The sequence below is a fragment of the Vanellus vanellus genome (assembly GCF_965231255.1).
Source record: "Vanellus vanellus genome assembly, chromosome: 4".
NCBI lineage: Eukaryota > Metazoa > Chordata > Aves > Charadriiformes > Charadriidae > Vanellus > Vanellus vanellus.
This window is the reverse complement of record NC_138909.1, coordinates 39,049,752-39,076,015: the sequence shown is the minus strand read 5'-3', so window position 1 is coordinate 39,076,015 and position 26,264 is coordinate 39,049,752. Positions and strand designations below refer to the sequence as shown.

The window sequence follows — 26,264 nt, the reverse complement described above, 5'->3', positions numbered from 1 at the left end:
TTATCAAGTAGAGAAAGGAAAAAAGCCTCCTGCTCATCCAGGACACAGAATTAGGTGACGGTAGCACAATATGCAAGTTGACACACACAAAAGATCACCCACTATGTGGGTGACGCTGTACTAAGTAGTCCCAACATTTTCCCTGTACCTGGCTTTTTTTACCTTGCCCCTATCTGGTAGCTTCTCACTCCATTTTCCGTTATCTATCTCGGATCAAAAGACTATCTTCTGGTTAGCAGGTCGTCTCACACATCACTTATTTCCACACACATCCTTTTTTTTCTTTTTTTTAATTACAGGAAAAACCTTTACCAAGTTCTTCACAGATCTCCCGAGCAGATTAACTACAATACTGAATTAATTCCCCAGGAATAATTTCCTTTTAGTATTCTCAAAGTAAAGAATTTGTAAGTAAATTAAGTTGGAAGCTATTTGAAAAGTTACTGTACATAAATGTACACTCCTGAACAGCAGGCTCCTAACTAAAATTTTCTAAATGACTCATGATTGCAGCATCTTTTTTGCAAGTGTATCCTGAGCAGGTTATGCTTCCAGTGCAGCTGCAATGCAGGTATCACAGGGGCCATACTGTCCTTAGAGCTGGAATTTGCTCAAATGCCTCAAAATCAACAACCCGCTGCTGAACACCCTTGCGTGTCCTGCAGATCACTGTGCGTGACGTTCTGTCACGATGCAGCCATAGCTCATCTACAGAACAATTAGATGTTGCTTTTACAACTGCTTGCAGCCACTACTTTGTCATTTTCTTCTGAAAAAAAAAAAAAAAAAAAAAACAAACCAAAACCTAAATACATCCATCTCAAAAGGTAAATGTCTATTCTGACATTTTAGAGAGCATTCAGACACTAAACTAAGAAACAGAGAAGCAGATGTACAAAGGATCATCTTCAGCACTCAACGTGTGTTCTCTTGCCTTACTTTAGAGATACCATTTTACTCATTAGATTAAATACAAAATTACTCATTTTGACAAACAATTCGATGCCAGTGGTTTCAAGGCAAACTTTCAGAGAGCAAAGCACCTGAGATGCTGCTTACCACCCCTCTACATTTTACAGCTGGAAGACAAGACACAGAAGTTAGAAGATTTTAAGAGGTTTTTTTTTGTCTTAACTATAGGTCCCTGTTATTTTACAGCGTTAGCATATAGGAATACAAGAAAAGTAAGAAAGCAGCCTAAGTATTATGCTGGATATTTGAAAGCAAAAGAAAAGTAAAGTTGTGAAAACACACCAGTTACTTTCCCTCTGCAGAGCCTATGGAAGGTTTTGGCCAAGAAAAAAAAGGAGCAAGTCCAATTCATAAGCCTTCTGAGCACTGGGACTTACATCAAAATGACACTTGTTATTTTTTATCCCATCTCTTAGTTAAATACAGAATTAAAAATTGATATCCTAATCATCGGGGAACCAAGAAGTTTAGAAGCAGGGCGACTATAGAAGAAGATTTTGCTCATGATTGTTTCTTAACAAATGCCACACTACCTTTTGGAATAAATGTAAAACAGTCTGGTCAGCACTTTGAATTCCAACAGCTAAAAAAAAAAAAAAAACAAAACTTTCAGACATACAGAGCTGTTTTCATAAGCCTCTTTCAACTGGCACTGCACATTGAAGATGAGACAGTTAAACAATGACAATTAAACTTACAATTTGTTTTCTTGAAACCTGTTCAAGACAACAGATTGCAAAGTCTCTTAAAAGTAAATGCAAAGTACCAAACACAAATCAGGTCCGTTATAAGAAGTTATACAACAGCCAGATACAGGAACCTGAAGTTACACAAAATATTCCAACTGCTGTTGACATCCCTAATTTTAAATACAGTTTAGTTTGCTGCGTATGGAAGTATAAAACACTATAAAACAAAGTCAAACGACAAAACAGTCATTACAGAGTTCAAATAAGTCAATATAACATACTGTCCAATCTGTATTCCAGAAAGGAGGAGTTAGTGGTGACCAGTAGTTTCAATAAGCACATAGGTTTAAATAAAAAAATAAAAAAAAGGGGGAACATCATAAGAAGACTTGGAGGCAGGGCCTTTATTTGAAGATTCTAATCTTGTCTTCAAATATAGTTTTGTTTTAAATTCCTTATAGCAATAGCTATTCCTCCAAAGTACCATAAGGTACATATGCTTGCTGTGCGTGGCCATACCACAAGCATACAAGTTCAGTTACTCTGCTGCATAAACAACAGTGCAAACTTTAATGACTACTCAGGGCTGCACATGAGAAATCAAGCCTGAATTTAAGACCTTGCACTGAACCCTGACTACAACAAAACCAGTTACTTAGTCAAAAGCAGTCACTGCGCTCCCACATCTTTGCTGCCCACAGAATTACTGTACTCTCTCAGAGGACTGGTTTAAGTAATCACCTTCTGTTTGCAAGTTGGGAAGAACTTCTTCCATACACCAGAACTCACAAAAAACTTGATGTGTCTCACGACCACGTGCTTGTTATTCCCATCACCTCCAAGGTGGGAGAGGCCTTTCACATTTAAGGTCCTCCATGACCTTAAAGGATTGGTGGAAGCCTAAGGAAAGGATGAGCATCTCCCCACGTATATACATACTCCTGTCTAAAACAAAGTCAGTAAAGTCATCTGAAATTCCACATGGGAAATAAGTATTCCATACTCCATAATAATCCAAATAGGATACAGCCTCTGTTCCTCTGCCTCCACATCCCAGCCCACGTGTAGACCCTATTCAAAGCAGCAATAACTGAAAATAAAGTGGTTACTGCCTTTTGCATTTAAATCAAATGGTTGTGTAACTGACATGGACACCAAGAGATGATTTTAAAAGTTTCATTTTTGGAAGTGAAGCAGTATATGCTACAGTCAGAACACGACATCTGCAGAGCTGAGGATCTGTGTTTTATTGTGGAAAAATACTTTCTGTACGGGTCCTTTGGGGAAGGAGAGGGAAGAGGACATGCCAGAAAACCACAACAAGTAGCATTTTTGGAGGAAGGCACTTCCTGACCTTAGCTTTCAGATAAATCCCAAACTCAAGACATCTATAAATAGAAGAAACAGGAAAAGAAATCAAGAAAGATATCAGATGTCACTTGTATAAAGCAGACCTTTCATTTTTCCTTAAAAGAAATTCTGACATAGTTTTCCTAAAGCAGCGCACAGTGTGTAGGTAGCCATGCCTTAGCAGCCTAGATACTGGCCCTCCTATTTCTTCCTTATATCCTGGCTCATTTTACAAGTGATTTAGAAGTGTTCTTCACTACCGTTCATAAATAACATTCAAGCCTCTTGACGCACTCAGGCTACTTACCACAGACTCTCACAACCATCCTACCACATTAATTCAGTTTAACAGATTATGGTATGGTTGCAATATTTAACATAAGAGTGTGTCTAATTTTTTTTCTACCGTTTTATGGTTTTTGTAAAGCTGGCAAGTCCTAGCTGCGTTATTTCCTACCAAAACTAAGAGTACGCTGGAACAACCAGGGTAGGTATTAATTCATTATGTCTATTTAAAAAAAGTCATCTTGGGAAGAGCATTTCAGCAGCTAACAGCAGAGGTGACAGGCCAATATTTGCCTGACAAATTGTGACAAGCACACTCTAAAAATAAACAGCGATATATGAGGCAGTAAACATCACGAAGCTATAGCCAATATTTTTTTTTTTAAATGGAAACCTCACGCAATAAACCAAGATGCCTTGTGAAGTTACCCACAGCTAACAGAAGTAATACTTCACCTAAAAGCTATTTATAAAGGCCAGGGTAACCATTAGAGCACCTGTTTCGAACAAACCTCCTTTGTTCAAAAGAAATGTAAAGTAACTCATATACCGGAATGTAGGCCAATGTCAACAGCAAATCCAACCGGATTTATGTAGGTTGTGTCACTATAAACCGTGTTACTTTCGTCATGGCCAAATGTTCATTTACTATCAGGCTAAGATGGACTGTAAGAAAATGCCATTAATTTTCTCTTTACTTTTAAATTCATATAGAATATTCATTCACACAAGAACATTAGACCTTAAACAGCAATGCTAGTTTATTGACCCCATAAAGTTAGAAATTTGACATACGCCAATTCCGATGAGGACGTACCGAGGTTATTTGTATTTTTTGTTTTAAAAGTGGACCATAACTTGTATAACGTACACTGTATTGCAGTTTGTAAATAGAGTTTACTTCCCGCTCAGAAATTAATACACATGAATGAAAGCATTATCCAAAAGCACCCTGCTGTTCCTTTCTAAGTGCTCTCCTAGTAAGAAAAGTATCCGACGTGATGACTTTAAGGCACCAAATTTAAAGGAAAAAAAACTGCCGAGAGAGGTTTAGAAAGTGAGAAACTATAAGACATGAAATTAATAAGACAGAGGTCAAAGCACTGTACAGGGCTAGGTACAAAGAAGAGAAGGAAGAAATTAAAAAAGGATAATTCACCTGGCCATTCAGAAACATACCATCTTCTCATGTGGATCAAATAGAAGTATTCTACCCCAAATCTCAAATTTCTTTATTCCAGGTCCTTAGAACTGCTTTATAAAGCTAACAAGGCCTTTATACATCACCATGTCACGTACACAATCATATTTTCCAGCAATATCCAGTAGTCTAGCTAGTTTTTCAACTACTAAAGCAACACTCCTCTAAAAGTCCTATTAAATAAATGAGTCTTACAAGCTTCTTAAAGAGGATTTAGAAGCAGTGGAGACCAGCTATCCATCAATACTCAGTCTGGCAAAGTAAGAGCTAGTAGCACTGATTTAAACTAGATGGCTACCTAAAATACAGCAGAGATGGAATATACTCCTCTCCTCCACCTTGGCAAACATCAACAACAACCACCACCATCCTTCCCCTTGGCGTTGTGACCTCAAATCATTCTTAAGAGCCGAGTGGGAATTGTGTTGCCATCTGATAGTCATTCAGTGGCCTACAATCAAGGAGTTGGCATTTTCAAACTAGACCATCACCAATTAAAACAAGGCATCAGCGCTAATTAGCAGCTTTCAGCAGTAACAGAGAAGCCGTGACAAGGATGGAAACTCAATTACCCTCATTCCAGCGAGTGCCTGTTCCTGGTCAGCATGTGGCTGGCGGAGCCACTTGTGTTTCCCTACCTACGGTGCATGCGAAATACTTTAGTCTTCTGATCAGACCACTGCGTGCGGTTCACACAAGGGTCTGATTTTTTGTGTAACAAATACATTAGAGACCCCCAATAAATTCGCTGTACCACCTAGAAATAATGTGTACAACAGATCGACAGAGAACACAAAACGTAACTTAGACTGAGACCCTCACAACTACCTTTCCATATTTCAGAGTGAAAACTGCCTCATTGGGAGTGTTTACCATCTGCTCACTACCTCCTTAGCAGGGAATATATTCAACAAACTACATAGCTACTGCACTGTTAAGGAAGAGCTTATAAAGAGAAAGACCACCTGACCAGCACTCATCATTAACCAGTGCAAAACCTTATTTCTTGTTTCATCCTCAGATAGAGCATCCTCTGTGACCTATACCCCCATTTATTGTTTTTCTTAAGATCCTTTTGCTACTTGTTCCTTTGAGACTACAGCCAAAAAGGAACCTATACAATCAAACCGTATTTCTCCATGTTTTCAACATGTATTTCATCCACGAGCTAAATTAATATTTTACAAAGGAGCAGTGCTAATGTAATTTCAATCAATGGGCCACTTACTGCTCTCGCCGGAGAAGCTGCCAGACGTTAACCACCCTCAACAGAAATCACAACGTGCGTCAAGATCGACTACATCACTTCAGCTTTCAGCATCTTGTTATGACTTTAGTAACCAGGATAAAAAACCCAACCACAACCACATAAAACATCTTTGCCACACGTTCTGCTTCAGCAGCACCCGGCACCTGCCTTTTCCTGCCAGTCTTTTTTTTTTTTTTTTTTTTTTAAATCCTGGAGACTGTGGTTCCTCCAGAGCCCAGGAACAATTCCACAGGCAGAGGTCCCCAGCAGGACCATCCCTACGGGCCCAGTCAGCTCCCTTCCTCCCATTTTTCAATAGCAACAATTTCCAGCTATCACAAAATCCAGCGATACTTTAACAGTATCATCTTGTCTGCTGTGGGGACTGCTTTTACTCAACCATATAACCTGGTACGTTTTAACTGCATTTTAACTTTGCAGTTGCTAACTTAAAGATCAAAGCCATTTCAGCACTAAGTACCATCAGACATAAACACAGTAAAATACCACGACTTCAAATTATTGAGGTAGCCATTATAACAAAAGCGCTGCTTCTTTTTAATGACTATAGCCATGCCACCTTCAAAAACTGCGGGAGCTCCAGCACAGGGGTAAAAGGCAGTGCCGGGGCTCGGTGTCTGGGGTGGGAGGACGCACTGCGCCACCCCCACAGCAACACTGACAACGGGCACAGAGAAATCTGTACTCTTGCAAGTTCAAAACTTATCTAAATACTTACTGCTGTGTATTCCGATATGTCTTTTGACAACCAGTTGAAATCCACGCAACCATTCAGGGGAGCGCTGGCTGCTCACACGATGGCAACGTGCTACTGATACCGATTTCAGCAAGATTACACATTTTGAGAAAATGTTCTGTTCCAGCAAGGGAATGGTTTCCTGACAAGATTAAAGACTTATCTCAAACACAAAACAAAAACATTATAGAGTATGTATTTTAGGTATGTCCCAATAGACTTCAGATACCAAATGGAAAAGGTTGCATGTCACTTCACTTGCATACCAGCAAAATTAAGTTACATCTTTGTTTCCCCCCAGGAAGACAGCCCACCAGCATCCATTTTTCAGCTACCACGCAACAAAGCAATATAAATACAAACAAGACTTGGTATTAGCAATACAAAAATATATCAGGCCTTAGCATCTCTTACCCACACAATTCAGTGGATGCAAAGGTAGTGTTACTACGCAGGTTTCTTACCATTGCTGTATTTTAATGGGGAAAAACCTTAGAGCTAGAGACTTATTACAAATGTTTCCTTTGAGGTTGATCCTCAGAACAACAAAAAAAAAAAAAAATTGAAGACTTCTCTCTCAAGAAGCATCTTGCACATACGCCTCATAAGTAAAAAAAAAAAAAAAGTTCTCATTTTAGGAAATGCATCAAGAATAATCAATCTCATAATATTCCAACCAGTTTAATTTTTTTTTTTTTATACGACAAGTAGTGTTTGCAAATGGAGCACCATAGCACCATATACTCTTCCGGGGAGGTTAAGCTGTTTCAGAGGTTCCTATACACAACCATAAGCATTTATTCTCAATCCTGCAGCACGAGTCTCCACACCTTCAGCTGCACCAACACTGACATTTGGAGCCATAATCTAAATCAGACTGAGTCACTTAGATTTTTAGAAAGAAAAAACCCTCACACACCACCTCTCAAAAATAAGTCACTTTTCTTTTGTCTGGCTAACAACACTGTATCGCTTATCCTGTTTATACTGTAGTCTCACAAACATTCGGATCGGCAGAAACGAGGCAGCAGAGAACACCAGCATGGGATACAAAGCCCTTAAACATGCTTTGCTGCTAGAAAAACACAGTGTACCATGAAAGATTTGGCCTTTGGTTTCAGCAAGTCAAATCTCAAGCAGAAGCTTCTTCCAGCTGTCTTGGTGGTACAGGCTTGTTTTCCCATCAACTGCCTACAAACCACATTTGCGTAACATCCCATCTCACCCCTCTAAATTTTGGTTTAATTTTTGCTTAACAGGACAAGAAGCCTGGATGACTAATTTGAAATGGAAAAGCCCGTACCAATATTTTTACCCCCAGCTGCAGAAAAAGTAAAATAAAGACGGGAGATGAGCATCCTTAAAAATACAGAACTGCAAATACAAACGGGGGGGGGGGGGGGGGGGGAATTACCCTGAGAAATTTTAAAGCATCGTCTCACAGGGAACAGGATCCATCTCCCACTTTGGAAACCAGAAATAACTATGAAATAAATGTTTTTTATTTATTAAGCCAAGTTTATTTTAACTTTAACACACACAAAAAGCAAACAAATGGAAACAAACAACCTTACAAAGACAGTCAGCAACAGGCACGCTTGACCAATGTGTCTTCCATGAAACTCAATACCCTTTCCCAGGTAATTTATGCTGATACCAGAGGCACTTCCCTTGTGTTGCTTGTGTTTATCAGAATACGTACAAATAAGAGAAAAATGAGAAAATCTTGCTATCCATAGAAATACTAATACAAGAAAATTCCTTCAATTTTTATCAGTGCTGACAAGTAAACTCATTCTTTTATTTTTTTTCCTAAGAATATTTAAATATTTTAACCTTATCTTGTTCCTTCAGTGTTTTGATCAAATAATGATATACATGCTGCTCATTATTGTTGGCCGGGATTCTTTAAAACTGCTCAAAATCAAATATCAAATCACTATTACTCAGGTCAAACAAGACGGAGCTACACAAAGAAATACATCTACAGATATACGGGCAGAACACAGAGATACCCAGGGAGAGCAAACGGCTAATTTTTACTCCAAAACAAAGCTGTAAGAACAGCACTGCAGTAGGGCTCCTCTCTCTCCCTTTTCAAGAAATGTGGTCAACTTCACCAACTTCAAAAAAAAAAAAAAAAAAAAAAAAAGGGAAGCTGAGCACCGCTTCCATTTCGAGACTTATTCAAATACATCCCCTCATGCAAAATATATCCAGCAAATTAAATCTGCAAGACTGGCTGCAGCAAACAAGGCGTGCAGGCTCAGCTGCCCTTCACAAAGCATCTTTGTAGAGCTATCTTTCTGCCAGCACTCCTTTTGAATTCCCAAACAATACCTCGCAAAAATTAGATCTCCTACTGTGGGAAAGTTCCCAAAACACAAGCCAAAATATATTTTCTCATGAGGATACAAAAAACCCTCAATGAGGAAGTCAAAGTTCTTACAATGACTGTTCAGTATACATATGGTTATTCTTGAAACATGCTAACAGATTAAGTAGCAGCGTTCCGATTTAGGGAAAAAAAGCTATCAACATCAGATCAGTAATTCATCAGAATGAATTAGTAGCTACCACTCAATAATTCGCAAAAGCATACAGACTTTTAACGACTTCTAAGCATACAGATTTTTAAAAATAATGGAATTCAAGAAACAATAACTGTTTTCACAAAACCTTAGCTAACCTATACCGTAACAAGCATAAAATAAATGAAGCATCTTCAGAGATCACATTTGTACCTGGAAAAAACAGAAGATTTAAAGCCTTTTCCATGAATAACCTGATAACCCACAGAACACTGTATCCTTCTCCTAAGGAAAAACGTGATTTTGGGAAAATGCTTGTGTGCCATTTACTTTTGCTGATTTTATACTCTTACCCCCATGACAAGAAAGAACTATCAGCCTTTTTTGTTTTGTCTCAGAAGTTCAGCAGATGACTTTGCCATAGCTAAGCTTGCTCTTCTGCTAAAGCTGGTATAAGCAATCAGCCTTGCCTTGCGATAGCCCTCCTTCACCGCAGCCTCCCCGGCAGCACCGCCGGCCACCCCCTGGCTCTGATGTGGTGTCCCTTCAGCATCACTGAGGGTACAGCCATATGCTCTTACAACTGAACATCACATTAGGAGACAGAAAAAAACTTGGGCTGAGGAGTAGATCCCTGGGCTCCGGGCTCAGCTCTGGTCACTTCAGTAACTTTCCTCAGCAAGGTTGCCCAGGAAAGGCAAGGCAGTGCTGTGGTGCTGCCAGCTTTTCCGTGCAGGAGAGCATGGCAACAAGGCTGTCAAAACACGCTCGCAGCTCACGGGAACATACTCAGCCTGAACCCAGTGCAAACACTTCGGCAGCCACAGCAGGGCAGAAATCAAAAGCAAACTCTACCAAACAGATCATTAATCAAGTAGGAAATTACACAGAGCTTATCGGTGCTACAGTTAAACCCTCACTTTCCAAGTCACCTAGTTTCAAATTAGCTCAGACACGTACAACTAACCAAGCTGCAATCTTCTGATGTAATGTGAAAGCAGGCAAGTGTTTAGGACAAGGCTTCAAATCAGCTATTTCTACTCCGTAGGTGAAGGCTTCCTGATCACACCGAGGTCTTCGCAAGGATTGGTGAAATCCATATTACTACAGGACACAGAAATCCACGAATGCAGAAAGTACCAGCCCTATGACAGGGGAGAACTACTGAAGAAAAAAAAAAAAAAAAAAAAAAAACAAAAAAAAAACAATTCAATGTTCTCTCTGTTCCCAAAGCTCTTAGCAACAAAGATATGAACCGCTATGGGAAAACGCACCCCCTTCAGAAAGACTGGGAAATAAACATTTTCTTTCAAAACAAACAGAATACTGAGCAGCCTGTTGCAGTACGTGCTCCTAGTTTTAGGAAGCACATGAAAATTTATGGTGGAAGTTCAGAATCAGACATTCCAGGGCTGTTTCAACAGACCGAGATTAGAGGCATCGCAAGAAAACTGGAGCTACGAAAGGGTTTTTGGTTTTAGTTATCAGCCACAAAAAGATGTATCCATACAATTAAGTTGGTTGGGCATGAAATTATGCTGCACAGTAATACCAGCTCGAGAAAAAACATTAAGTGCAAAACAAACAAAAAAAACATATACTTACTTCAAAAATACATATTATTTCTGCACTAAACAAATACATTACTTTCTTTGTCAGGTAAAGGTCTCACTTTTCCCAAATAGTTACTTTGGGTTTTTAACCTCCCAGTTAAGTGCTGAAACATGGCAAAAAACCCCCTCTGTGGCCCAAGGTCCACATATACCTGTCTATTATAACTTCTGTTTTATCCGTATCCATCTCCCCCGCTTACAGCCCAAGAGACACCAAAAAATACCACTTAACGTACAGTTCATCAGGCACTGGATCTTCATCTTGTGAAGATGTTAACTATTTTGAACAAGCTTCCAAAGCCCTGCAGCACCTGGAGGGCTATTTTTTGCTCAGACCAACTGCCCTGACAGCTGATTTTACGATGGCAACTTTACTTCAAGCCAACTGTCAAGCAAGAGGAAAGCGCCTGGACCGAGAACTTGCAACAGCCTTTCTTCATTAAGCTGCGTTACTAACCACACTCACAATGTTAACACAAAACGTAAGAGGCTCATGCCCCCACTTCAGAATTAGTTACTGCAGACAGCAGAAAGCCTGAATGCTACCATGGGAAGTGCAGTTGGGAATCTCAGTCTGTTGGACAACCCCACCCCACCCCCGCCCCACCCCCAAAAAAACAATAGAACATCAAACCTTGCAAAGTAAAGCTACTCCTGAATAACCACATTACAAAGCCCCGAGACGCTTGACGGAAAGCCCGTTATAATGATGTAATACAGCCAAATATCGGGCATCAGCTGTCACAGTCCTACGCCTTATCTAGGGCTACTGAGAACCAGCGGGAGAATTTAGCAACGGAACCAGTTCTCAGTACTACACTGCTGTTAGCAGCACGATAACAGGGTTACCTTCCTCTTTAAATACCAGCATCAGAAAGATGGTAACACGCTGACAGTGAAGAAACCTGAAAGCAAAACTCAAGCTCCAAAATATTTTGGTTTTCCAAATGAAACAAATCCCAAACAAGCTCTTTTGAAAATGACAATGGTAGTCTCCTGGTGTACTCGATATACCCACAAACAATAAGCCTGAATTTAAAGACTAAGTATAATCCTTTAGGCTAAACTCGCACGTAAAACGCTTATTTCTATGATCCCACAAAACTAGACTGCCTCGTATTTATTTGCTAAGAGATCACTCTAGCAAGAGGGAAATGTTCATTTCTGGCTTATCTGAAGATTGCACGCAATCACACTATCAGTGGTCGCAAGTATAAAAACAACAAGTTTATTTGGAAAAAGCATAGGTACATCCTCTAATTAAACCATTGTTCCTCTCGAGTGCTTGAGAAGCGAATATCTGCTCAACAGTAGCATCCTGTTTAGATGTCTTCTGACATTAAATGACGCGCTAGTATCAAGCGAAGGGTAACTGTACGGTCCTCCCCTCTCCCCTAACGATGCGGTCTGATGCTGTTACTACTTCCCTGTTGTTCCTTCCTACTGCACTGTATTTCTTCGATGTACCACACCGACAGTTTCCAGAAGAAAACCTTAGGCACCTAACATACATGAGGCATACGTGAAAAGCACGTCTTCCTGCAGACGTCACTACATGGCATGAAAACAGTGAACTAGCATGCGGAGTTTCTGAGGTAACTAGTCATTCGCATACCATGCCATGCAAATGAGTTGGTAGGATAAAGAAAGAGATTAGGGTTCGGTTTCTCTTGTTTGAAAACAAAAGCGGCCCTATTTTTTTCAGATTAAGCTACACCAGTATAAAACTGCACACTTTCTAAGATGGCCCATGATGCCAATAAGAATTTGTTTTGAAAAGACTTAAAGCTATAACACTTCATAGAAGATGATGTTTGGAGAAAAAAAAAAAAAAAAGTAGATCGCTATTACACACAGCTTAAGGGCATAAAACCATTTGTAATTTATGAACATTTAGAAGTTAGATTCCCCAAAGTAGTTAAATTAACTTCCTAGTTCACATCTTCAAAGAGAAAATGAATAGTTTAATAAAGCAATTAAAGAGGAGAGCTCTGTTACACAACAGGCATGTTAAAGTACAGGCCATGTAGGTAGTCCCTTTTTTATTTTTGAGCTTCTTTAGCCAATGGAGTGTTGAGTTGTAATTCACAAAAATTCAGGAAAACTCTGTAAGTGAGGGTACACCAAAGAGATACAAAGCTAAGAATCAGACTAAGCAATTGTGGAATACACAGTTTACCTCAACAGAGGAAAAAAAAAAAAAAAAGTCAGTCCAGTCCAAAATTACTGAGAGACTTTGGCACTACAGAAGTTCATGCAAAGTTAAGTTTGCCTTCTCGGACCACGCGTATCAGATCTGGCAGCTCTCGAAGCCGTACATACAAAGACAAGCTGGCTATCCTGCGGTCACCGTTCTCCTCTGAGCCCGCAGCGAAGTCATTTTGCCAAATTTGCACCACGACCATCCAGGGTGACCAGTCATGTCAAACGCTTATCGGCCTCCTCGTGATTTGGGGGAAGCTGAGCCCAAATGACTTTGCTGATGCAAGTAAGCAGCAAATATGCTACTAACATACTTCTGTTATTTCCTGTACTGACATGAATATGTTAAAGATATTTTCTCTTTCCAGCCCTCTCTCAGCTTTAACAATACCTCATGACTTCTCAAAAGCAAAAATTAAGTAACTACTTTTGCAAGTTGGCGTGGCAAGGAAAAGAAAATGCAAGTAAAGAAAAAGAGACAATAAAAAGTTACCTTAAGGGATGAAGGAAAAACAAGGTCTTTGTGTCTTTCTACAGAAACTTTTTTTATTTTACTCAATGACTGAATGACGATATGCATAACCATATTTCTCTCAAATTCCAATACTGGTGTAAAATAAAAACAAATTTCCAGAACAGGAACCAACATTAGAAAACTCCTCAACACACACAGTCCAACCTGAGCCGTTCACAAAAAACCCAACTGAGTTTTCTGCTGCAAGCCCTGCTCGCCCCGGCAGCAACAGGAGGGCATGTCCATCTGATCGCCACTTTAAAGTATTTCCAGTGCTAACAACACATTATGTTTCCCACAATTTTGGTCTTATTTGTGGATTATTTTGGCCAGTGTCAGCTTCATGGATTTAGGGGTGGGTTTCTTTTCCTATGGCGACTGCCACAGCAGGCTTCCAGTCTGCTGATTCGGGAAGTTTTACAGCATTAACGCAGCCCTGGTGTTCCCGATTTAGCTCTCTGCTCCATGCCCTTCACACTAGCTTTATCCCTGCGTTGCAGCTAATTTCTTCACTGTGTCATTTCTTACTTTCTGCTTTTTTTTTTTTTTTTTTTTTTTTTTGTTATCCCTTCTAGAGAGCAGGGCTGAGTGGCAAGGACAGGAGAAAGTTTAACAGTGCACATGGCACAGATCCCGTTGCAGGGGAAGCGTTGTCTCCCCAAGCCCAGCCTGGTGGCCCCACTACCTGACCAACTGGTTCCTGAGCATCTGCGGGTGTCACTCCTCCCAAACACCGTACCATCCTTTGATAACTATCTCCCAAGGCCGAACACCGCCGGCGGGCTCCCCTTGGCTGGAATTTATGCCTCTACCATCGCAAGGGACCTCGTTAGGAGTTTGCGGCGAGAGTCCTCCCCAGGAGAGAGCACTCGGCCTCCTTCAGCTTTCACAAAACAGTGAAGGGCTGGGCCCAGCACCAAAGGCAAACAGACATTTGGAAAAGGTCAAACAAGGACAGAGAAACAACTTTAGCACCACAAAAACACATTCCAGAAGCAGCCTTTTTTTTTTGTAAGGTAAAAAAAAAAAAAAGAGGGGAAAAAAAAAAAGGAAGATTTGCAAAAGAGACCCACTAAATATGATGCCTATGTAGTCAGTATATTTTTCCATGGGAGTTTTTCTTTTCTCACACGTATTCCATGAGCACGAGGATAAAAATAACATTACCACAATGACGTATCTATAGTAGGAGGAATGACTTATGGGTGCCGACCGAAAGTCAAGGTTTCCTCTTTGCCCCCAATTTGAAAGCGTCACCGGCCAATCAGCCGCCTGCCAAAATGATCAGCGATGCCATCTCTTCCCCCAAACCAGAACACAGGGACTGCTCAGAGAGCAGGGCAAGCCTTTAGAAAAGAGGACAGATGGCATTACAACTCCAAGCAAAGTAACTCCTTGTATCATTAGCTATTGAAGCGCGGCTTGATGCGGGGATCAGTGTAAAGCTTATTAGTCTTTAGACAGTTGGCAGCAACAGCCACTGCAGCGACCATTCGGGAGCAGAAGGAACTCATTCAGTTTAGTTGTTTTTCAGGTCATGTTAAGTCAAAACGTTTCTATACGCACTCCATTCCCCAATTTAACCTTTCTCAGCCTCTCCGAGCGCAATTACGTTCCAAACAGCTTCACCTCCCGCACACCTCCCACAAAGAGGGCTCTGGGAGCCCGGCGCAGGTATCGCGCAAAAAAAAAAAAAAAAAAAAAAAAAAAAAATTTATTCCTGCCTGGTGCCATTGTGTAAGGATTTCACCCGACTTGGGAGAGGAGCAAGGACTCAGCCAAGAATACCACTGACCTCAGCCCCAACATTATGAAACAGCGCTGCCAGCTCCAGCCAGCCCTGCGGAGAGCGGGGATTGCATCCCAACCCGGAGCCCCAGCCGGCTGCGGGGCAGCGACAAAACAAAACACACTCAAAATTAAAAAAAAATAAAAAGTAAAAAAATAAAATAAAAAAAAATAAAAAACCACACAAACACACACAAAAAAAAAAAGAAAAAAAAAAAAAACCAAAACAAAACAAAGAAAACCCACCCGCAAAAAAATTATACTCAAAGTGCATTCTTCTTTTTACCGGAAGCAACGTTCAAAATAAACTCAGCGTTTACACCCCCCCCCAAAAAAAAAAAAAAACCAAATTAAAAAATAAATAAAAATTAGGGAGTAGGAGGAAAGTTGTTCGCCTTCATGCATTTCTTCCCTTGCCGCCCCGGGAATTCATCGAAGGGGGGGGGGGGGGGGGGGGGCCGGCGCCGCTCCGGTCCCCCGGGGAGCGGTGCCGGGGGGGAGGGCGGGGGCTGGGTGAGGGGCCCCCCCCGGTGTGTGAGGGTGTCTCGGGGTGCGGGGGGAAGGGTCCGCCTACCTGGGGGCTCCTCTCCGCCGGGTTCTTCATCACCGCCTGGCGGAAGCTGTTATCCACGTAGGACGCCATCGCGCCCCTCCTGCCTGTCTGCCTCCCGCCGCCGCCGCCGCCCGGGGAGGGGATGAGGGAAGGGGGGGGCCGGCCGCGGCCTGGCGCTGCGGGCTGCGCGGCCGGGAGCGGCGGGCGAGGAGGCGGCGCGGAGGCACCGCGGGCTCAGCAGCGCCGCCGCCCGGAGCAGAAAGCGACGGTGGTGGTGGCGGCGGTGGGGCGCGGGGGGGTGGCGGCAGCCGAGCCCCGCCGGTAGCGGCAACGGCGGCGACAACGGCTGAGCGCTCCCTCACTAACCGGCTCTGCGCCTCCCGCCCTCCCGCTCCGCCGCATCCCCCCGGGCGGCGGCGGCGGCACCGGCACCACCACGGTCGTTGTCGCCTCCTCCTCCTCCTCCTCCTCCTCCCATCCGGGTTGATGGGGAGCTCCGCACCCGCCTGGGAGACGGGGAAGTTGCTGGCCCGGGGAGGCGGAGCGGCGGGGGGGAGGGCGGGACGGGGCGGGACGGTGGAAAGGGGGGGGGGGGGGTGGCTGAGGGCCGCGGACGGCGGGGGGACCCCGCCGTCCGCGGCCCTCAGCCACCCCCACCCCCCCCATTGTCATCATTTTCCTCAGCATCCCTCCCCCAAAAAGCCAATCCTGTCGTTTCTCACCCTAAAAAAGAACCCCAGAAGCTTGACCGGCTGTCGCCGTCGTCCCCGAGGGAGGCGCACCGTGGCAGCCTCGTGGGTATTTGGTGAGGAGCAAGCTGGACCGTTAAACAAACAAACAAAAAAAAAAATAAGAAAGAAAAAACCCATAACCAATGAAAAAAAAAGAAAAAAGAAAAAAAAGACATGATCTGCTGGATCTGGTGACTCCCTGCTCTGGGGGAAGGCCACCTGTTGTCACTCCTCTCCAGAGTAATCCATATCGTCCCCTCTGTCGCTGCTTGCATGGGATAAAAAAAAAAAAAAAAAAAAAAAAAAAAAAAAGAGGAAGGGGAGGGTGTGAAATCTTTTAATTTAAAACTTTTTTTTTTTTTTTCCTGGGGTTTATCTAGCAGCGGCTGCTGCTGCTTCTTCTTCTCACACGAACGTAACTTTTTAAAGAGTAAAGGTCTTGCAACATGGCTGATTTTCTTTGTTTAGCACGACACCGAGCGTGTCTCAGCAGCAGCTTGACAAATACGAAGCATGGAAGTATTATTAATATGCCATTAACGGCAGTGTAATACTATTAATGTATTTGCTTGTACAAGCGACGTGTACCCTTTGCTGATATGGATCACGCAATGTAAACAATGTCAACGTTAAGAAATCTGTTTGATTTCCAGTCACTGGCAGGGGTTTGCACATTTTAATCACAGTGTAATTTTTATTTGTATTTTTTATTCGCAAAAATTCACAGGGATAACCATTTTTATTTCTTACAGGACATACACTACCAGTCTCAGGAGACAAAATCTTACGCCTTTAGACATACGTGGCTCTCAAACAGGCTGTGTCTTCAGACAGTAATCTGCTAAACCTATTGAATTTCTTCATGTGGCTCATTAACAAAGATAACTCTTTGGGCTAATCCCGCTCATATGTGTCAGCAAAATATTTTTGCAGCTAATACCGATAATTCTGGACAGACCATGGGAAAAGACGAGGGAGGGCTCCACATCCTATCTACATCTTGCTTGTCAGTGCTTATTAGTAGTCCTTATTGGGAATTATTTATTTTTTTTAACTAACAGATTGAAAATGTAATGTCCTTTGCCCTAAAAAAATAGCAGTTTTAAATATGCCTCACATTCATCATCCAGAGAGTATCATTTCTTCAAATTAATCAAGCCTGCAGCTATGGGAAAGCGCCAGCTTTTTTGAAGCTCGGCTCACCAACCAGGAGTGCTAAGATTCCCTTTTTTTTGTGGGGCATATGCATAGGGCAAATGCCGCAGGAATGCAAGGAATGCTCTCCTGGGCTCCGCTCCTCAATCACTTCAGGGCACCTATTCCCTCCTGCTACAGACTAGCTTGCCTGACATCTTCATATCTCTACATCAAAACAGAGCTACCCACTCTATTTTAATACGCAATTACCTTTCATTTCAGACCTATTAGCTGTACCAGCACCAAGTGAAGGGTTTCGCTCTGATTAATTTTTTGTTGTGTTATCTGGTAACACAATACCTGTGATTCACAGTGATATTTAGCTTCAGCCGATGGGATTTGGGGGGCTCCAACTGTACTCTGATTAGTGTAACAAATCCCGATGGTTACAGATGTATGTCAAAGGCCTATCACGTGCCACATGAGGTCTTAGAAGTGGGAATGAATGAAAGCTAGAGAATTATGTACAAAAACATTCAACAATTTCTTAATAATGTTTAGGAAAGTGTTGCATTAACACCTTTTTAGTGTCTGTAAGCAACATATTTCTATAATGCAGATGCTTCTGATTGTTTATGTTCTCATGGTGGATACAAGTCTGTCCTTTATGCTGTTTTTTTCTAGCTCAAATTAGAGTAGCTCTTATATCTGAATAGGAAAAAAAAAACAGCGAATAATCATCAAGATACAGAGTAAGGACAATAATTATTAGAGAACACATCCAATTATCTCTGGGAACCCCTATTTTTCATGCAAATATTGAACAAAAAATAATTTACAGCATCAAACGCTTTTGCAAATTTCACCCTCTCTTAGTCTTTCCTGTTTTCTAACTTCAACAGTAAATCAGTATGTTTTAGAATACACATATATGCCAGGACCTGCCATTCATTTTGCATTTGATTTTTGGTTATTCCTCTGGCTACATTATGCGGCCTGATTTACAATGGATTTGGCTGGGGGGGGAGGGGGGGGGGGAGGAGGTTGTTTGCACTGGTCATGTTATTACATTACATTACATAGGTTTCTTACCCCATATTAGACTAGGAAACCAAGAGTTAACTGTGTACATTGCATGCAGTACATACAGTATTGATATTTCAGCGATATGAAAAGGCTGCAACTCAAAATATGACAGCTCAGCATAATATCCTTTTGGATAGCTGTAACGAAGCACTATATTAAAGTGTTTTAGTAAAGTGTTTTGCCTTTGAAATAGAGAGTTTCTGCCTTCCTGAATGTCTCTGTTTCTTTTAAGGAATAAATTGAAATGGTCAGGTCAAACGGTTACTAAAATGCCAAGGAAACAAATCCAGCATTTCTGTGAGCTACTTGCTAACCCTTATTTTTAAAAAAGATACACTCACTTTGAGAGGCTTGCACTTGACTTAGCCACATGGTTTTTAATTCGTGACACCAGTTATCAGTCACCCACGCTCAAATGCCCGGTTCGCCCAGGAGAGGCTGGCCTGCCCTGCTGGGGAAACAAAACATTGCCTCTTTGGGGAGTTTATATGCAGTCGGTATGTATATAAACCCATGGATGTCCTTTTATCCCCTTTCTTTGGATAAACACTCATCTTCATCTATCTTCTGGAGGTGGTGTGGCAGCTGAAGCAGATTCACGCGGCCGAGCTCCAGCCCTCAGAACTGCCCGTCTCTCCTTCCCAGCTCTCTCCTGGCACCCCCTCAGTAACCATAAAAAAGTTACTTTCATAACTGTAGAAGCGGACAGTAGAGGAGAATGGAGGTATGGGCCTGGCAAACCGCTCCGGAGCTGACCTTGAGAACAGTAGCCATTGCCACTGGGCTGGGCGGAAGCCAATTTTATTGGATTTTGAGTCAAAGATGAATGATTTCAGGTACAAGTAAGGCCACTACCAAGGGGACACTATCTCCTTTGAACAAGATGAGCCTCTATGCTCTGTCTTTCGGGATGGCAACATTTCCAAGAATGCTGTCTCTCACCTTTTGGGATTTAAACATGGCTGGGAATATTACCATTTGCAACTCCAGATTTTATAGTCTTTTACAACATGATGAAGGGCATGTGGTTTTTTTTTGTTTGCTTGGGGTTTTTTTTGTTTTGGTTTGGTTTGGTTTTTTTACGTAACATCCTCTAGTTATGTGGCTATTTGCCAACTAGCGATCACCAGCGTACAGGCACTGTATGTAACTACCACCCCGCACCCCTGAACCAGAGGGTGGGACAGAAAGGTAGCAGTGAGTTAACACAGCCCATGCTGAAGTAATTTTTGAATCTTTACCATCGGTTTATGGTCTTTTTGTACTTACAGGGCAGTGCAAAATTCAATATATTATAAAAGAGGGTTTGGCCTGTGGCAAAATTTGTCTTTTGTTTTTTTTCTTAAAAGGAGAAAGAGAAGAATTTGTGACTACTATAATGCATTTCATCCATTTATTCAGAATTTGCCACTATTTGCATAGCTACATTTGGGAATATGTATCATTCGACTTCTGCTGTAACTGCAAATGTATGCAAACTGGCTTTAACTACTTAGTTTGATACTAGCATCGGCAGCTCAGGGACCAGCTGTCTGAGTCCGAGTATTTACATGGTCGTTGTGTGTACATACTGTCCAAGTATTTACACGGTCGTTGGAGAGGAATTCACAGCCCAGACGGCGTTCCCTTCAGCTGCACTGATAAAGGTGCCCAGGCAGAAGGAAAGGTGGCAGAAATCTGTATGGCAGCAGCACCCGGGAGGCGCGGTAATGCATGGTGGCCCCCTGTGCTACATAGTGTATGAACACGGAACAAATCAGCAGGAACTCTTGAAGGTCAAGCCCGTACTTCCGAAGTAAGCTCAGGTACATCTACGCAAGCTTCTTTCGTGCCTGGGGCCACGGTACAGGTGCACCCCTTCTCTCTCGGGAGCGGAAGCGATGATGGGAGATGATAGTGAGCCTGCTATCCTGGTACCTCCACCAGGAAAGGGGTGCTCAGGACCTCTCTTCAACATCATCTGCTTCTCTGTGAAGAGAGGCACAAAAGTATCGACTCACCTTCTTAGGTAAAGTATTCTGAGAGATAAGGAAAGCACTGTGAAGTGCTGTTACTAATAACACCAAAAGCATTTTGAGGTGTTTATTTTTTTTTTTTAACTGAAAATTAACTACAGACACAGAAGCAGTCAAATAGCATCTTTTGTCATTATCAGGGCATGTAGTGAAAGAGGTTGTTTTGGTGGGACGGTGCAAAGCACACAGCAGAAAGTCAGTGCAGGTGCACTCCGGTACACACTGCCAGCACGGAGAGGTGCCCTGTGGTGGTTCTTGAATTGCACCCGCTACACGGTATCGGACGGACTGAAAACGGGGTCCTTTTAGATAGATGACACTTTCTGAATCATAGATAGATAGGTTAAAAAATGCACTCTACTCTTTTCCAAATAGTCATCCACGATCTAATACAGGCAGGATATACATAGGAGCGATTTCAGCTGTTGAAAGTATATCATAAGACAGTTTCACGAACTATATATTCGTTGTCACATATATTTCTAATATTAAATTTCAGTAAATAGCATCCCAACTAAGGAAAAAATGTTTTGTTCTTATTCACTTATTCACAGTTTTCATTACTGAACAAATCAAAGCCCAAAGTTACATTTTGGTGTTTTGGTTTTAAACCAATATATTTCCTAAAAGAAAAGACAAACTTACTCTTTCTAAAATAGTTGTAATTGAGTTGTTTAAAATAATCTTTTGAAGTTTCTACAACCCAAACATTAGATGATTGTGCCGAAGTATGAAAAGGGGAAATTGTCTAGAAATCAATCTAGGCAGAATTACTATTTATTCAAAGCTGGCCAAGTCTTTGAACGAATTTAACTCATACATACTAACGATAGATAGCCAGATGAGCGTTAATATCCAACGATACTGCTTTTCTTAAAGCACTAGAAGATGATAAAGTTATCTAATAGATCATGCAGAATGATAAATAAAACATGTAAAGCTCTGCAAGGAAAATGAAACACACAGGAGGTAGGAATTTTGTTCCTGCACAAAGATATGAAATATTTATAAGAGAAAAATTTCTTGTTAACATTGTTATTAAGACCTTTCACTCCAAATGTGCTATTTTCAATATTAGGATTCTGTACTGATTGCCTGATCTTCACTGTCTACCATCAGGAACCTTTTTTTAAAAAGTCAGCTTCAATGAGATAATATAGATGATTGAAGTGTTTGGCTTCAGTCTGTACTAGCTGTTTCAAAAAATATGAATATATTTATAACTTTTGGCATTACTGCAGGGCATTATTCTACAAATTAAGTTTACAGCTGGTAGCATTTTTCTGTAATGAATTATTGATTAATTATTCCAGATAGTGCCTGTCCTCGCTCAGCCACCAAGCACTGCTTACTGCGCTGCTAAGTCAGCCCGCGCTGGAACTACTCCTTGGACTGAGTCCCCGAATGCCACATTCCCATCAGCTTTCACCTCTTTACTCTTGTCACCGTCTTCCACAGGAATCGTCCGCGCTCTTCCCCGCTCGCTTTAACACGCTATACTGCACCACAAATATGTTCCAACATGATACTACCGGTGCTTATTAGTAAAGCATTTGCATTTACATTGCTTCCTAACAACCTTTATAAATTATTCCCTTGCTTTGAAATTAATAGTCATTGTGTATAATGTTTATGCGGTTCAGCCTTCTTCATCCTTCAGTCACCGTTTAGATCTGTTCAAAGCATATGGGGATGTGTGGGTGTGAACTTCAGTGAATGTTTCTGTGCTGTGCATACATATCCTGGCAAAGCATATTCACACCTATATCATAATGTGACAAGTACTAGGTACCAATTTAAACAGATAGAATCAACTTTAAGTTCAGTAAATGCTAGAAAAGTTAATATTTTTGTTACTTACAAATCAGTGATACCACACTCCATCAGCTTATGTTCCATTTATTTCTCCAGGAAGAAATCATCCAGTACCTGGGATAAAACAGCATTAAAATCTAATTTTGCGTTATCCCAAGAAAGCACATTCCAGATACATTGGCACTGATATAAGCTACCAAGGTGATCTAAGCTTATCGTGGAATCATCCTGATCGCTCCAGACAAGTTAATGACAATATGCCTAACCTTATGGGTGCAGAGCTCTCCACTGCATCTGTAGTCCAAGAATACTCTTATTAGACAGATCATAGAGAAAAAATAGTTTGTGTTCAAAACATTATTATGACCAAGTTTGTTTCACGCAGACTCTACAACCACCAGTAATGTCAACAGTGAAAATTAAGACTTTCCATACCTTTATTTTTGTTAAGAACTTAATACAGAGAGATCCCTATTTCCACTGGGACCTTCAGCTTCTGTACAAATGCACAATGATAAATTCAAGCATTAAATTAAGTTGGAGCAAGAAATCCTTGACTAATACAAAAATAGAGACCTGAAGGAACAGACAAAAATAACAGCACCGCGCAGGTAAGCAGTCACTAACTGTGGGGTAGAAGTTCACACAGTATATTCCTTGTGCTACCTGGATCTATAGTTAAGACAGAGAGCAATATATTATCACTGTTCCTCAGTTTTTTTTGTGTTAATTTCACCATTCATTTAATTTATGAAGCAGACACTTATAATGCTCTTTCAACATTCAGCCGCTAGCTGTGATAAACAGTGTCTTCCTACTCGTGTAACAACTGATCTGTGCTGAGAACATCCACCATTGCCTTGTTGTACCACCACTGGAAAAACATGGGAACCTGCTGCCTGGTTCACTTTTCATTTCCAGAACAAATCTTTAAGGGAAAAAAAAAAAAAGAAAATTTTTAAAAAATTGCCTCCTGTTGTTGCTGCACTTAGCAGAGCAACTAGGATGGGGAAGTTGCCAATGAAGATCTGCAGCCGATATCTTGTAACTGTGTTTTCTAAGTCAGGAAGAGAAACTGAAATGTGGGAAGCAATTGTTCAGAAAGAGGTAGCTGAGATTAGCATTTTGTGGGAAATCAAGTGACTCTTTGGAAGATGTACATTTCTGAAAAAAACGTGAATTCTTAAAGATTTTGTCAGGGGGAAGTTCTTTGCGAGGAATTTTCCCCTTTTTGTGCTATTAGCAACTTAAAAAGACTGCTGACATATGCTGGCATCTGACTGGCATGAGAAGAGCCCCGTACATTACCAGAATAAACACACTCCTGTTATTCATATTTAATTTTTGTTTCTTTTCCTTCAGCTCGACCTGGCTGGGATGGAGACAGCCCAGTGCATTCAGTCCTCGGGATAAGGAAGTCTTGAAATACTTCAGAAGTATCCTCCTGCAAGTAAACTGGAGGGTGGGGATTGGCATCCACGTGCTCTTGTTCCTGTGCAATTAGCATCCACGTGAGGAAGCAGATTCTTCAGCGGGGACCAGCTGGGGTGGATCATTTCTCCTGCCTTGGTGTATCTTCGCAGTATGGTCCAGGTCCTCATCTGAATAAAACCCATCTATTTCAATGAGATCAATAAAATCCTGCTAGTTTAAAACAGCTAAGGACTCGCTCCTTGGCTCTGATCCCTGTCGGGGTTGCAGGGAGCTCTCGGTGTTGTGGCAGAGGATGGATACGTCCCTTTTGGTCTAAAGCTAAAAAAAAAAAAAAAAAAAAGCCCTGATGCACCATTTTAAACCCCCGGAAAGAGAGTCCTCTCTACCATACGCTCAGCCGTGCCCCTGGGAAGGAGTGCGTGACGATCAACAAAACAAATCTGCCCCTGTTCGCCCAATGGCGACATCTGTGTCTTGTTAGCAACACACAAGCTTTTAAAAGGGTTCTTCTCTCAGGTGGAAGTGAGCTGTATAACTTCATTCCATTGATGTGAATAGCTGACAATTTTGCCTCAAGCCTTCGCATTACTATTGTGTTCAGGTATGAAGTTAGATTCCTCTCGCCGTGGAGGAGAGGAGCTGAAGTACAAGAGAAAATTTCAACTTCAATTAATTTGTCTTGGTCCCTTGTGTTCCAAAAATAATACCAATGCTCCAGAGGTTAAGTGTTTTCATGGGTATTTTGTTTTATTCAAAGAGACTTCCTGAAGTTTTATTTGAAGTGCCCGTAATTCTTCACCCACTCTGATGACTAATACACTTTTAGTAAGGGCCCCGCTCACCGTATATGTAAATCTCTGAGGCAGACGGTGGGTTGATACTCCTGGGCGATGTAAATACAATTGATTAAAAACACACATCAGCACATCCCCAAAGCGCGAAGAGGGGCCTTTCAAGCAAAAAGATCACATATATTTTTGAAACCAGCAATAATCAGTTGATTTGAACTTGGAGACCAACACTGAACCCGGGGGAAGTGTTTTCCTGCTGTGGTTAGATCTGTGCACGTGGGAGTCACGTCGCACTTCGCTTTGTGGGAGCTTCAAACCTGATGTTTCCAGGGGTAGTCTTGTGGGAAATAAGAAAGGGATTTGGAGGTGGATGGAGATGCGATGGCATTTGAAAAAACTGGTCCACAGGTGGCCTGAATCCATTCTCCAGTGCTTGCAAATCTTTGTTTTTGTAAATTTTAAAGAGGAATAAAAGTACTGAATGTATGCAAAGCATTACATAGCTTTGAGATATTAAATTAAATTAAATACCTCGTGGTTTTACAAGGAGCAGACATATGTCTTGTCATCCAAACCATGCAGGTACATCATGGCCTTGGTAGAGCATCTCTGCCCCAAATATTTAAGGATAAATGATATCTTCAATTTCTAGGAGGTGTTTGGAACTCTTTTGAAGGTAACTGAAAATGCTTAATTGGCCCAGATGTACTTACTTACATGATTATAAAGTGAAATAGAGTAGCTGACATTAAAGGCTGTGGAATCCATAAAAATGTGATCACTTTTTCCTGCCATAATTTCCCAGAAAATAATTGTCATTAATTTATCTGGCCATCATTTTCCTGAATTCATCTGAAACACTGTATAGTTGTCAGGAACTCACATTTCCTTTTTCTCCAGAGTAATTTCTGGGGCTAGATACCTTTCCCAGAGCAGCAAGAGGGAGATAAGATCCAAACGTAGAATTATTCCGGAAAACAGGTAAGGATCCCTTTTGGTGATCTAGTTTATTCCCTTCCACTCCTTCACTCTACTGTGTGCAGCGTGAGAAGACAGTCCTCTCAGCTGCACCAGAAAGTTCAGTAATTCTCAACATCTTTCCTGAGAAACTGCAGAGTTCTTTTTTCACTGGACATAACTATGTGATTATTTACTTAGGGGGTGGGGGGAAGAAAAAAAAAAAGAAAGCAAAGCTTAGTTTAAATAGAGAAGATAGAAGATGGAGCAGAATTAAAATAAACAGTAGCTTTAAGCTATCTAGATTTACCCTTCTCATGACTTGAGCTGGACAGGCTATTCTGAACCTGTTTACCCAGAAAGCGTGAAGAAGGTGTGCGTCTATAAAGCAGATTCTCGTGCTCACAGTGTCCTACCAGTCAGTCCTTGCTGGTTTCTGCAGGACAAGCGCCTCACCATCTCTCAGCCTTATTAACTACTCCTTACGGGGCTGAGGTGACTACAGTTTTCCAAGCAAATTTCCTCCAGCTACCTATGTGGGCCCTGAGGCTCGCTAAGGCTACAAAGACCCTTAATGCTGATTATTAGGCACCC

At 41.5% G+C, this 26,264-nt stretch overlaps 1 protein-coding gene across 1 annotated transcript in view; it reads right to left on the bottom strand.

Annotated features, from left to right (window-relative positions):
* The window catches only part of RAPGEF2 (Rap guanine nucleotide exchange factor 2), a 196,162-nt gene extending 180,348 nt beyond the window's left edge, over positions 1–15,814 (bottom strand). The window contains exon 1 of the mRNA XM_082483049.1: positions 15,726–15,814. Within this exon, the coding sequence (XP_082339175.1) occupies positions 15,726–15,794 (69 nt within the window). The 5' untranslated portion in view covers positions 15,795–15,814. The remainder of the gene's footprint in view (positions 1–15,725) is intronic.
* Between the last annotated feature and the right edge of the window lie 10,450 nt (positions 15,815–26,264).